We start from the raw sequence: 14,424 nt of genomic DNA, 5'->3' as shown, positions 1-14,424 counted from the left end.
ATTCTAGATAGGGCCTGCTGGTCAGAGTCAACAAAACTGAGCTAGATAGATCATGAGGCCGTTTCATGTTCATACATTTGAAGAAGATGATGATGATTTTGGATTTATATCCCGAACTATACTCTGAATCGGAGAGTCTCAGAGCAGTCACAATCTCCTCTCCCTTCCCCCCTCCCCACAACAAACACCCTGTGAGGTAGATGGGACTGAGAGTTCTTTTATAGCAGCTGCCCTTTCAAGGACAGCTTCTATGAAAGCTATAGAAGATGATATTGGATTTATATCCCGCCCTCCACTCCGAAGAGTCTCAGAGCGGCTCACAATCTCCTTTACCTTCCTCCTCCACAACAGACACCCTATGAGGTAGGTGGGGCTGGAGAGGGCTCTCACAGCAGCTGCCCTTTCAAGGGCAACCTCTGCCAGAGCTATGGCTGACCCAAGGCCATGTCAGCGGGTGCAAGTGGAGGAGTGGAGAATCAAACCTGGTTCGCCCAGTAAGAGTCTGCACACTTAACCACTACACCAAACTGGCTCTCCAAACTTGGCTGACCCAAGGCCATGCTAGCAGGTGCAAGTGGAGGAGTGGGGAATCAAACTTGGTCTCCCAGATAAGAGTCCGCACACTTAACCACTACACCAAACTGGCTCTCCAAACTTGGCTGACCCAAGGCCATGCTGGCAGGTGCAGGTGGAGGAGTGGGGAATCAAACCTGGTTCTCCCAGATAAGAGTCCACACACTTAACCAACTACACCAAACTGGCTCTCACCAGTTTGCATCTTTACACGGGTATACTAAAAGAGACAGAGAAACTTGGGCTTGGCAACTGAGATACAGGTACTCCTATTAAATTGCTGGTTTCTTTGAAACCCTACTTGAGATTATGGCAGCACCATGGAGTTAGAGAGGTTTGCTATGGCCCTGATTTATTTGTATTGTACACTGCAGGCCACATCTGGAGTATTGTGAGCATTTCTGGAGGCCTCACTTCAAAAAGGATGTAAACAGAATTTGAAGGGGTGTCACTTAGAGGAGGGCAGGGAGCTGTTCCTGTTGGCAGCAGAGGAGAGGACTTGCAATAATGGGTCTGTATTAAAGGCAAGAAGGTACTGACTGGGTACGAGGAAAAACTTTTTTACAATCAGAGTTGTTCAGCCGTGGAATCAGCTGCCTGGGGAGGTGGTGAGCTCCCCCTCCCTGGTCATCATTAAGCAGCAGCTGGACAAACATTTTTCAGGGATGCTCTAGGCTGATCTTGCATTGAGCAGGGGGTTGGTCTAGATGGCCTGCATGGCCCCTTCCAGCTCTGTGATTCTTTGATTTATTTATACCATGCTTTTCTTCCCAATGGGAGGAAAGCTTGCGTGGCATAGCCTGATCTTGTCAGATCTTGGAAGCTAAGCAGGTTTAGTCCTTGGATGGGAGATCACCAGGGAAGACTCCGTATAGGAAGGCAGTGGCAAACCACCTCTGCTTCTGCCTTGAAAGCTCCTTTCGGGGATCACAATAAGTCAGTTGCAACTGGGTGGCACTTAAGAGTGCCAATTTGGTGTAGTGGTTAAGTGCGCGGACTCTTATCTGGGTGAACCAGGTTTGATTCCCCACTCCTCCACTTGCACCTGCTGGGATGGCTTGGGTCAGCCATAACTCTGGCAGAGGTTGTCCTTGAAAGGGCAGCTGCTGTGAGAGCCCTCTCAGCCGCACCCACCTCACAGGGTGTCTGTTGTGGGGGAGGAAGGTAAAGGAGATTGTGAGCCGCTCTGAGACGCTGAGATTCGGAGTGGAGGGTGGGATATAAATCCAATATCTTTTTCTGAGAGCCAGTTTGGTGTAGTGGTTAAGTGTGCAGACTGTTATCTGGGAGAACCGGGTTTGATTCCCCACTCCTCCACTTGCACCTGCTAGCATGGCCTTGGGTTAGCCATAGCTATCACAGGACTTGTCCTTGAAAGGGCAGCTGCTGTGAGAGCCCTCTCCAGCCCCACCCACCTCACAGGGTGTCTGTTGTGGGGGAGGAAGGGAAAGGAGATTGTGAGCCACTCTGAGACTCTTCGAAGTGGAGGGCGGGATATAAATCCAATATCTTCTTTTTCTTAAGTGCATATGTTTCTCCCCATCTGGGACCTAAATCCACTTACATCCTTCTTATCTCTTCTATTTGATCTTCACAACAACTATCTGAGATAGGTTAAGCTGAGAATGTGTGACTGGCTCATGGTCACCTGGTGAACTTCCATGGCAGGATGGGGATTTGAATCTTTGGTCCCCTAGTTTGCTAGTCCACCACTCTAACTACTGCACTACCCTTACCACATGGAGGGGAGCTGCAACTTCCCTGTTTTTGTGACTGACAGCACATATCCTTTGCTGCCCAGTAATGTGTTCTCTCCTTCCCCCAACAGGGGAGGTTTACTACCTGTCTCATCCGCAGAAGTTCACCCTGGAAGAAGCCAAGCAAGCATGCCAGGATGACAAGGCTGAGATTGCAAAGGTGGGCCAGCTCTATTCGGCATGGCAGCTGCACAGGCTGGACCGTTGTGATGCTGGCTGGCTGGCTGATGGAAGCGTGCGGTACTCCATTGTCTCTCCTCGGCCCAAGTGTGGTCCACCAGAACCAGGAGTCAGAAGCTTTGGCTTTCCCAAACGTGGGAAATTTGGGGCCTACTGTTACAAGATGAACTAAAGGAAGAGCAGTGGAGAGAGGAGCTTCTTTGAAGAATGGACTTGGGCCTTCAGGTGCCTTCTAGAGTTACTTATTTAAAGGGCCAGTCTCGGGGTGGGGGGAGAGGCATTTTAATCTTCGGGGTTTTTTTTAAATGATGTTTTTTGTTTTGTTTTGCGCTTTTGTAGTGAAAGGGCATTGTAGTTGTCTTGGAGCTGATCCCAAAATTACCCAGCTCTGTTGACCATGGGATTCTGTAGTAAGGGAGAAACCTGAGACAAAGTTTTTGGTCTACTTTCTGAAAGATCAGGCAACTTTAAAAAAAAAAAAGAAATGTAGAAATGGCTAGATAGAGCCTGTAGACGATAAGCAAAAAGAACATGCCATCCATTCAGAGCTGATTCACGGCAACCCCTGTGCGGGGAATTCAGGCAAGAGACAAGCAGAGGTGCTGTGTAAATAGTTTCCTCCGTGTAGCAAACCCCATCTGTGTTGGTGGGGGTCTCCCACCCCAGAACTAACCATGGCCAACCCTGCTTAGTTTCCAACCTCTCACAAGCTCAGGCTAACCTGGGTATTCAGGAGCTGGGCCGTGGCAGAAGATTCCTGGTTTCACTGCCAGATCCCCCCTTCAGGTCTTCTCAGCCCATGAGCTCTTGATCCCATCAGATCTAACGGTTTGGCTGTGGAAATGACAGGATGTGCTGCTGCTGCCGCAGCAGGTGATTTATAGTAACAGCTGGTTGTGAAATAAGGAATGAGCAGGGTTTTCTTTGTAGAAAAAAGCCCAGCAGGAACTCATTTTCATATTAGGCCACCCCCCCCCGATGTCACCATTGTTCCATACAGGGCTTTTTGTAGAAAAAGCCCAGTAGGAACTCATCTGCATATTTGGCCACACCCCTTGATGCCAAACCAGCTGGAACTGCTAAAAAAAAAAGCCCTGGGAATTAGCATTACTCACCCCCTGGCTGTCTCTTGGAAATCTCAGGGTGAAGACAGATGTAACATCTGAAGGCCACTGGAGGCTATTGGCTCACAGCACTGCTGCCCATGATCCCAGTCCTCTGGCACAACTGTTTCTGCTAGTTTTCAACATGAACTGTGGAAAAGGTGGTTCACTTGATTGTGTCAAATCTGCATGCCTTTGAGGCTAGTGTTTGTAATGTCTCCAGTTCACCTTTCCCCCCAGTCCCTAGAGAAGTTTGAAAGTTCTTTTCTCTTTGTCTGTGTATAAAGTAAAGGATGAATGCATGTATACCTCCCCTTAAACATGCCTCCCCTGGAGCGGTTCAGACATCCCAATGGGAAGATTGAAGGGAATGGTTCCTTCATCGATTTGGCATTCAGTGTACTGTGCAGAAGAAGGTCTGTACTCTGTACTGTTTGGTGGGAAACCCATTGTGACTATTGAAACAATAGTGTGCCTCCCTGTTGGATAATTTAGCATATGCCACATCTGTAGTCAAATGTTAATAGGATTTGCTTCTGAGAACTGGAAGCTCTTGGTAGTATCAGTGGCAATGGGCTTGAGACTTCCATTCTGTAGTGCTATCCTGCCAGATTGCTGTGTTGAATCTAACGGGATCTCGTGAGCGTTCTTGCTCTGCTGTGCCACTTCAGATGGCAGGTCAGGGACTGCATGTTTGAATGTTACCCAGCATTAAGAAGAAATGTGCTTTCTTCTCTTTTAAGAAATGCAAGTCAAGATTCTCAGATATGGGCACAGTACTGTGTTCTGTGCATGCTGTCTTCACTGTACACAGAATTAACATTTGCCTGTTTGGAAGCAGCACTGTAAGCTGCTATTCTACTACTATTAAAGAAAACTCTTCAGTTTTCATATTTGTATGTTCATGTGCTCTATTGTGGACTTTGACACCTGGATCTTGGTTTTGCTGTCAAAGGGTGTGTGCGCCCTTGGATGTCTTCAAAATAAAACTCTTCTAAATCCTATTGGTTTATCATCTCATTTTTAATTGGTTCCCCTCCCTTCCCCTCAGCTGAAGAACCGGTCACAACCAATACTTCACATCTCTCATGGCGTTTGGAAGCTATTGGAGTTGGGAGTTCTCTTTTTCTGGGAAGCTTTAGGAATGTAGATAGTCCTGAGGTTCCTTATGGACAGTTAGAAGCAGAAGGGAAGACGTCTTGAAATGCAAGATGTATTGAGGAGGTGACAGGAGAACAGGAAGGAAAGGGCAGAGGTTAACAGGGCAGAGGTTAACTGTATTCACAGGGGTGCCAAAGAGCCACTAGTGGGCTATGCTTACCTCTGCATAACATAAAAAGAACTTCAATCCTAAATTAAACACTCTTCCTTTGTGCATTGAAATGAAAGTTTGCAGAGGCTGCTTGCATAACGGGGAAAAGGCAAGGATTGCAGATGGTTCCAGGCTGGTGGAAACCTGAGGCAGGATCAGGGCCAGATTAACAATTAGGTCAAGTAGGCACTGGCCTATGGGCAGCCATGCTTTCCCGGCTTGCAGCCCTCCCAGACTAAACACAAGAGCCAGCAACTGAGCTGCTCCTTGCCTGATGCGGCTGCTGTTGGCATCCCCAAGTTTGCCTTTCTCTGCCTCTCCCACACAGCTTTGTCAAAGGGGCTTTTGAGAAGGTGCCTGCAGGCTGCAGTGGGGGCTGAGGAGGGTGGTGGGGGTGCTCCAACTTTGAGATAATTTGCAAGGAGCCCCCAAGATTTTGGCTGCCTAGGGGCCTCTACAAGGTTAATCTGGTACTGGGCAGGATTTCCAAGTGGTTCTTCTGCTAGGTAACAAAATAGACCCAAATTCCTCCTTGAGGGTGTATGTGTGGTGGGGAAGGGGTACTTCCAAATTGGTGCTGCCTGCAAACCCAAAGGTGATGTATCCTGGGGTGTTCTGAAGCCAGGACTGGTTTTTCTTTGAGAGAGGAACGAATGGGCACCATACTACCCTTAGGGGCCATGTTGGAGATCACTGATTTAAGATATTAGTACTTTGCTACTGCTTGTGGGAAATAGCGCCTGAGATGCGTCAAGGCCTTAATCTAACAAGTAAAAGGAGGGCTGTGGCACAGTGAGAGAGCTCCTGTTTCATGTGCAAAAGGTCCCAGGTTGAATCCTTGGCATCTTTTCTTAAGAGTCCTCTGGTGTTGGGAAAGATGCTTCTCTACCTCGAATCAGTCACAGAAGATGATGCTGAGCTAGATAGACCAGGGACCAAGGCTGCTTCACAAGGAACAAAACTGTGGGAGAGAAATTTGAGTACCATATTGAGTTATTGGTAGTCATTATCAGTGACTGTACAAGGCTGGGGGTGGGGAAAGGGATCTTTCCACAGTGTCCCATTGTTCTTGTCTCCGCCTGGGACCCCCACACAATGTTCTTTGCATCCCTAAGCATCAGTGTGGATTTAAGTCCTTGCTCCATTACAGAGCACCAAGCCTAGCCTCAGACTCACAGGTATGCACACTAATGGGGATTCTTACCATGCACACTTTCTCACACACACTCTCTTGCACACAGTGTGCAACCAGTACCCCAGCATGGATAAAATACAACGCTTTATTTTACAGGGTTCACAACAGCAGCAGACATGGCTGTTTTCAGTCTTGCATTTAATGCACAAGAGTTACAAAGAAAGAAAGAAAGAAAAAAAAAAGGCTTCTGTGGTAGGTTTCTCTTTTTGTTTTTTTGCTTTTAACAGAGAAATCAGACAAGCACTTTCTGGCTTCATTCTGCCTCCCACCCCCTGACAGTTTCCCTTGTCCCACTTAGAACAGAACACGTGCAAAAAGCCAGACTCCTACCAGCATCCCAGAGATGTTGGCAAGTCCGTTTAAATTACTTTTAAATGACTATTTCCCCCCCTCTCTTTTTTTGTTATAATTATTATGTTTCAAAAATATATATAAATAGATGTAGGGAACGTGGGGTGCTCTGCACAGGGTTCCCTTGGAGAGCGAGTGCCGTCTCAGGATGGGAGTTGCCTTCTCCACGTGTGCTGAGACAAGAAACAGCCATGAAAGGGAAAGCAGGCTTCAATGGTCCCCCCCCCCCTTTTACATTTTGCAGGGAAGCGGGGAGAAAATGGCTGAAGAGGCAAGTCTCATAAGTAGCACGAGCCTGATGGACAAAGAATAAAGCTCCTTGAATTTCTCAGCAAAAGGCTCAGAAGAAAGCCCGACCTATCCCACAAGGTTGTGGGGACGATAATAAGAAATAACATCATGTATTCAACCCTGTGTGCTCTTGGGAGGTGGGGTGTAATATAGTTGACGACATAGCTTTTTATGCTATAAGCAAATAACTTACAGAATTGAGCTTGGCCACAAATTTAGGTGATTTTATAAAAAGGATTAGACATATTTGTAACTATCAATGGCCACTAGCCACAAGAACTTCTAAAAACCCTCCATGTTAGAAAGCAGTACACCTGCAATTGCTGTGTGCGAGAAAGAAGCAGAACTCACCCTCTGTGTCCTGCTTGCCATCCTCTCTAAGGCAGCTGGCTCACCATGATTGGAGGCCAAAGAAGATTTTGCATTTAGATCCCGCCCTATACTCTGAATCTCAGAGCAGTTGTAATCTCCTTTCTTTCTTCCCTCGCCCCACACAACAGACACCGTGTGAGGTGGTTGGGTCTGAGAGAGCTCTTACAGCAGCTGCCTTTTCAAGGACAACTCCTGTGATAGCTATGGCTGACCCAAGGCCATTCCAGCAGCTGCAAGTGGAGGAGTGGGGAATCCGGTTCTCCCAGATAAGAGTCTGTGCCCTTAACCACTGCACCTAACTTAAACACAGTTGTCCTGGTCTAAGCCCACTAATTTCAGTGGACTTCCAAGGCTATAACTCAGTTTAGGACTGAAGTGTTTAGCATAAAGTCCATGTCTGTTCATGGGAATAGTGAACCTTTCTTCACCTCTTGGCAGCCCACTACAGACAGGCACATTACAAAGGGATCACATTTGCTTGGTGTTTATGTGGCCACGGTAAAAAGGTCTGTATTTTTGAAGGCCTGATCCCCTGGGGACATTTCCAGGGCCTGTGACAGACCTAGAATCATAGAGTTGGAAGGGACCTCCAGGGTCATCTAATCCAACCCCCTGCACAATGCAGGAAACTCACAAACACCTCCCCCTATATTCACAGGATCCTCATTGCTGTCAGATGGCCATCTAGCCTCTGTTTAAAAACCTCCAAGGAAGGAGAGCCCACCACCTCCCGAGGAAGCCTGTTCCACTGAGGAACTGATCTAATGGTCAGGAAGTTCTTCCTAATGTTGAGCCGGAAACTCTTTTGATTTAATTTCAACCCACTGGTTCTGGTCCTGCCTTCTGGGGCCACAGAAAACAATTCCACACCTGACTTTTGCCTCCACCCATTCCCCCCACCCCCAATTTCCTTAATGCCACCTAAACACAGAAATCAACAGGATGCTGTGGGGGGGGGGGGGAGGGAATGATGCCAGAACCAGACCCGAGTAGCTGGAAATTGGCAAGGAAAGGGGCAGAGTTAAAAGCAAGAGACGCTGGAGTCCCCCAACATTTAGCTCCACGCCTGTCCTCCTGTGATTACCATCCTTGCTGTTTTTCCCCATCTCCTCTGCTGGTTCTTGTTAATTTCAGCCTCCACACATTGTTTTACATTTGCATTTATTTAAAGGAATTAATATATCCAAATAAGCAACGGCCTCCCCCCCAACACCTCTTGAAGAGGCGTGACTCCTCCCTTCCGTCCCCTTCTGGCCCAAATGCCTTGATTTATCTCTGGTTCTGCAACCTCCAGCAGCCCCTCCCTCCCTGAAATCCTAAAATCTACTCTGCACTGGAAAGAAGAAACAAAAATTGCTTACAAAAATAACAAAAGTCTCGTCCACCCTGCAGATTAAATAATCTGTGGCTAACTTCAGGACCCTTACACCCCTAATAATCTTTATTATTTAACTTACCCTCTTGTGTCCCCCCCCCCCCAATTCCCACCCCAAAGGCACAAAGATCCAGGTGGTTAGCTTAAAAAATGCTGGAATCATAATCACTTTTGCTTGACTGCTTTGAAAAGGTTTCTTCCCCCCCCCTCTTTTTTTTTACATATACACAAGGTGGATTTTTTTTAATATAATTTTTTTCCTTATATAACAACAACAAAAAAAGCAATGAGAAGAAATTGGTTCTGTTAATATAACTGTTCCATAAAATCTCTCTCATCTCTTGCTCTCCTTTCTTTAATGGGTGGTACTCTGTGCCATTCCTCGATTGGTCCTTGACCGAGACCGTGGGCTTCTCTTGTGTAGTCTACGTTTGTAGGTGGAGGCTGTAGGAGTGGAGAGAGAAGAAAAGACATCTTGTTAGCCATGGATGAAGGTTACAGAGACCCTGCTTGTCCTGAGCTAGCTTGACCAAGCTCCTCTCTCTCTCTCTCCCCTCCCTGGAAAAACACTGCGGAGGCTGTAGCGTGTTATTCCTCCGGCTGGCCGTGTTGAACGTGCTACGGCGCCAGTCGGCGTGCCACTACACAATCGGGCCTTCTCTTGCCTCTGGAGCTCTGGGACCCAATGAATCCACTTGGCGTTTCTTTTCAGTCCATTTTGTGGTAACTTCTCTCTTGCCTCTCCTCCCATCCACCCCCCTTTCAACAGACATGGAGGGTGAAGAGAGCAGGGTGTTACCTATCCTGCACTGGGACAATTCTCCTACTGTCCAGTGGGTACTCCTAACTGCTGATAAGCCAAGCATTATGGCCCGTTCAGCCAAAGGTGGCGTTTTTGCTGGTCATCCTGGTCAGTGAATCAGAGAGCACTGAACCAAGGGTCAGTGTGGTATAGTGGTTAGAGATATCAGCATGGTTGCTGGGAGACCTGGGGTTCAAATCCCAACCTTGGCAAGAAGTTTACTGGGTGGCCTTCGGCACATGTGGGGGAGAGGAGGACCATCTTGAGCTCCTGGGAGGAAGGGGGCAATAGATCGACAGTGTAATAAGCTCGAGGGTCTAGTGGGAATTTGTGAATGGTGTGACATTGGAGATAAGCCCACCCACTTAGCTGCTCACAATCTCCTTTCCCTTCCTCCTTCACAACAGACACCCTGTGAGGTGGGTGGGGCTGGAGAGGGCTCTCACAGCAGCTGCCCTTTCAAGGACAACCTCTGCCAGAGCTATGGCTGACCCGAGGCCATTCCAGCAGGTGCAAGTGGAGGAGTGGGGAATCAAACCCGGTTCTCCCAGATAAGAGCCCGCACACTTAACAGCTACACCGAAGAGGCACATGACAAATGGTGATGAAACTATCACAATGCATCAAATGGCAAACGGCTGCCCTGTAACAGTTCCCCCAAAAGCTGCAGGTCACTTTGCTGTGCTGAACGCAGGGGGACAAGGGCATTCATGCCACGATGCAGAAGCTAGTCCACACAGCCCTCAAGGGCAGTGCATTTCAAGGGGCCCTCCTAGAAGCACCACACCCAGCTCTGCTCAGAACCCTGGGAGGTGATGCAGTGACTCTTGTGGGGCTGCCAGGCAGACCTCAGTTGGGGCAGGAGCTCACAGGAGTGGAGCTCTGGAACCTCTAAATTTAATTGTGCTCTTTCTTTTTTACCCCCCCCCCCCCAATTACTTCTGGGCTCCGTTGCTCAAACCCCCGTGAGAATCTTGCTGAACTTTAAGATTTGACAAACTTTCTAATATTTTTTCCCACAAAAAAAGGGAAAATAACCAAAATCTATAAAGCAGACGGATGAAAACCTTTCTCATGCCACTGTGGCCACATAGGAGAACGTAATTTTAAAAGGATGATGGAAGTAAAGTTTTATTATGACAACTGTAATTCAAGAAGCATGCTGAGCTGATATAATTTAGTACGTCTTGGAGAGCCAGTTTGGTGTAGTGGTTAAGTGTGCAGACTCTTATCTGGGAGAACTGGGTTTGATTCCCCACTCCTCCACTTGCAATGGCCTTGGGTCAGCCATAGCTCTGGCAGAGGTTGGCCTTGAAAGGGCAGCTGCTGTGAGAGCCCTCTCCAGCCCCACCCACCTCACAGGGTGTCTGTTGTGGGGGAGGAAGGGAAAGGAGATTGTGAGCCGCCCTGAGACTCTTCGGAGTGGAGGGCGGGATATAAATCCAATATCTTCATCTACCTCACAGGGTGTCTGTTGTGGTGGGGGGAAGGGAAAGGAGATTGTGAGCTGCTCTGAGACTCTTTGGAGTGGAGGGTGGGATATAAATCCAATATCTTTATCTACCTCACAGGGTGTCTGTTGTGGCGGGGGGAAGGGAAAGGAGATTGTGAGCCGCTCTGAGACTCTTTGGAGTGGAGGGCGGGATATAAATCCAATATCTTCATCCTCCTCACAGGGTGTCTGTTGTGGGGGAGGAAGGGAAAGGAGATTGTGAGCCGCTCTGAGACTCTTCGGAGTGGAGGGCGGGATATAAATCCAACATTGTCTTCTTCTTCCGGTGATGTCAGGGGTGTGTGGCATATGCAAATGGTTGTGGTATGAGCTCTGGCACCTCTTTTTTAAATGAAATTACCCCTGTTGCCAGGTTCCCTTTAGCCACTGGTGGGGGATGGGGGGGAATGGTTGTCAGATCCAGGTTGGGAAACCGCGAAGCTTCCATTTTCTCTCTGTACTTGAGATGAGCTGAAATTCCAGGGGATCCCCAGGTCCCACCTGGAGGCTGGCATCCCTAGAAGGCCCCAGGCTGAGCAGCTGAGGTTAGCATAAGATTTTGAGCCAGCTGTGATGTACAGCACAATCCAAAGCAGATTTACTGTTCTAAGCCCATTTTCTGCAATGGGCTGAGATGGCTACAGCTTTGTTTATGATTGCACTGTTAATGTTGGAATGGTTGTGCCTTGCTTGCCCGCTGGACCCTGCAGTCCAGGCTCAACTGGGAGAGATTCAAACCCAATAATTCTCATAACACCAAGTTTGGTGCAGTGGTTAAGTGTGTGGACTCTTATCTGGAAGAACCAGGTTTGATTCCCCACTCCTCCACCTGCACCTGCTGGCATGGCCTTGGGTCAGCCATAGCTCTGGCAGAGGTTGTCCTTAAAAGGGCAGCTGCTGTGAGAGCCCTCTCAGCCCTGCCCACCTCACAGGGGGTCTGTTGTGGAGGAGGGAAAGGAGATTGTGAGCCGCTCTGAGTCTCTTGAGTGGAGGGCGGGATATAAATCTAATATCATCATCTTCTTTAACTAACAGCATTTCTGTATCTGAGGCATAAACCACCTTCCTGCCTCTCTTCTGCTATTTCTGTGATGACTGATCTTTTTTAAGTAGGAGAAGAAAGCCAGATGAGAGGTATTTGTAATGCATATGAGTATTCTGTCCACTCCAAGAAGTACATTCCTTTCCGCAATGATTAAGGTAGGGATTTCTTTGAGCCTCCTCAGTGAAGTCCCTATACCAGGGAGTTCTCTTCCTCTAATAGCAGGAATAGCAACAAATCTTGGGGGGGGGGCATGACAGAAGTCCATCCACCTTGCCTTGCCTCCCTTCTGCCCATTCTTCCCCCTCTTTTCCCAGTGCTTATATCATTGTGATGCAGGCTTGCAAATTAGCACTCCTCTGATAGCTTACAGGACACTAAGGGCGTTTTCGCACTCACCTTCAAGTGGCGCGACCACCCTCCTCACGCCGAAGGATCTGCAGGGATTTCGCATAAGAAGCGCCGGAGCAGCCAAAAGAGCCGGAAAGTTCCGTCGCGAAACCCGCTCAAACGTAAACCGCCAAGAAGCAGGAAAACGTTTGAGCAGCTTTTGCGACGGAAGTCGCCGGCTCTTTTGGCTGCTCCGGCGCTTCTTATGCGAAATCCCTGCAGATCCTCCGGCGTGAGGAGGGTGGTCGCGCCACTTGAAGGTGAGTGCGAAAACGCCCTAAGAATAACTCCAGCCCACTTTATTTTGTTGAGCTGCAAATGGCTATCAGATATGTAGGTAATGACTCCAGGGCTGCCAACAGAGAAGACTGGGAGGACAAAATTCAGGGTGGGTGGGCTTTAGTCAGCTGGAGGTGGGGTTGCCAAGTCCAATTCAAGAAATATCAGGAGACATTGGGGGCGGAGCCAGGAGCAAGGGTGTGACAAGCATAATTGAACTTCAAGGGAGTTCTGGCCATCACATTTAAAGGGACAGCACACATTTTAAAATGCCTTCCTTCCATAGGAAATAATGGATAGGGGCACCTTATTTTGGGGCTCATAGAATTGGACCCCCTGGTCCAATCGTTTTGAAACTTGGGGGGTATTTTGGGGAGAGGCACTAGATGCTATACTGAAAACTTGGTGGATCTACCTCAAAAAACAAGCCCCCCAGAGCACCTGATACCTCCAGATCAATTCCCCATTATATCCTATGAGAATCGATCTCCACATAGGGAATAATGAAGTGCTGAGCAGACATTTCCCTCCCCCCCCCCCCGCCACCCCGTTTCTGGCAACTCTGAAGGGGGATTGGCCTCTCTACTCACGAGTTGCTGCCAACTTCTTCAAAGTAATACAGACACACCATCCCAAGAGGAAGCCTTTCAATCGGAGACTGAAGCCTCCAGAGGTGGAAAGTCACATGGGGACTGTGGGGGCGGGGCTTCCCCCCGCTGGCCTGCTGACTGGGGGCGGGGATGAGCCTGGGAAAGCGGGAGAACCCCCGCTGGGACCTGGGGATTGGTAAGGCTAGCTGGAGGGCCCTTGAAGTTGGAGGGTCATCTATTTTAAAGCAGTTCTGGCTGCTGCCACTAGGGGTGCAGGGAAGTCTGAGCACGGTAAAAGGCCACTCTAGTATTGGCTAGACTTCCTCTTCTTGAAGCAAACTTGCCTTACAGATCATGCTAAACCTGTCAACTAATTTAGCAGTGGAGCAAGACAAGCAACTTTGACGGATGGCTGCTGCACTGTTAGCCTGAAATTGCTAACAGAGGTCATTTTCTCCAATAGTGTAGCCTTTCTTTCTTCCTTTCTTTGCACCCATCTCAGCCAGCTCTTGCAAAGCAGTAAGGGTGTTCCAGCAAAGAAAAAACCCCTCTTTTCCTGCTCAACCCCCCCTTTTTTTTGCAATTTCAGGCCAGCAGTAAATTAAGGAGACTTATGGAAACCATGGTGGACTGCCACATGTGACTGGTGGACTGCAATGGCTCAGCGGGCTGCAATTATTTAGGCCTGAGCAATCCTCTGTCTCCAGCCCTGTAGCATCTACAACTCAGGAGCCCTAGGTGACCCTCTAGTTACCTAAACCCAGCAGATCTTGAGGGGCTAGAGTAGTAACAGATCAATACGTACGATCTATACAGGCTATCCGTGGCTCTTCCCACTGTCCGTTGGGTTGACACCGAACTGTGGGCACGTGGCGCTGTAGGTAGCCCTGGTTGCACTGGTACCGCACCATGGAGTTGATCTCGTAGCGGTCCTTCTTCTTACCAAAGTGCCTTGCATTCTCTACCACAGGTGGATGACTGCAGGCAACTAGCAGAGAAAGAGAAATCCTTCAGTTAATGTTACTGTCTACTCAAAGCAGCGCATTAGGTAGGGATGGTGCTCCTAACTGAACAGATTTGAAGAAATTAGTCACATCAGTGTGAATACTTTCTCAGGATCTTCATCAGTTCTTCTAATGGGTGGCAAAAACTTCATTACCACTTGGTAGAATGAGACCAACCACCAGGCCAGTCTGGGATGAGGCTGCTAATCCTAGGGGTACTCTGGTCATCTACATAGGCTGTGTCTCCTCTGGAAAAGAAATGTAGGATCTGTCTAGACAAGAATGACCTGTATCCTTCCTATGTGTTTTCTTGGTG

General features: G+C 48.4%; 2 protein-coding genes across 2 annotated transcripts in view; one reads left to right on the top strand and one right to left on the bottom strand.

Moving 5' to 3' along the window:
• Positions 1–4,617, top strand: part of HAPLN3 (hyaluronan and proteoglycan link protein 3) — a 34,713-nt gene extending 30,096 nt beyond the window's left edge. Inside the window, exon 6 of the mRNA XM_060260215.1 lies at positions 2,402–4,617. Coding sequence (XP_060116198.1) covers positions 2,402–2,682 — 281 coding nt within the window. The 3' untranslated portion in view covers positions 2,683–4,617. The remainder of the gene's footprint in view (positions 1–2,401) is intronic.
• A 3,835-nt stretch (positions 4,618–8,452) lies between these two features.
• ACAN (aggrecan) overlaps positions 8,453–14,424 on the bottom strand; it is a 119,346-nt gene continuing 113,374 nt past the window's right edge. The window contains exons 18-19 of the mRNA XM_060260015.1: positions 13,910–14,092; positions 8,453–8,953 (exon numbers count right to left, since the gene is read on the bottom strand). Coding sequence (XP_060115998.1) covers positions 8,865–8,953; positions 13,910–14,092 — 272 coding nt within the window. The 3' untranslated portion in view covers positions 8,453–8,864. The remainder of the gene's footprint in view (positions 8,954–13,909; positions 14,093–14,424) is intronic.

Source organism: Heteronotia binoei, chromosome 19, assembly GCF_032191835.1.
Source record: "Heteronotia binoei isolate CCM8104 ecotype False Entrance Well chromosome 19, APGP_CSIRO_Hbin_v1, whole genome shotgun sequence".
In the NCBI taxonomy this organism is placed as follows: Eukaryota; Metazoa; Chordata; class Lepidosauria; order Squamata; family Gekkonidae; genus Heteronotia; species Heteronotia binoei.
This window is presented reverse-complemented; position numbering and strand designations above follow the sequence as displayed.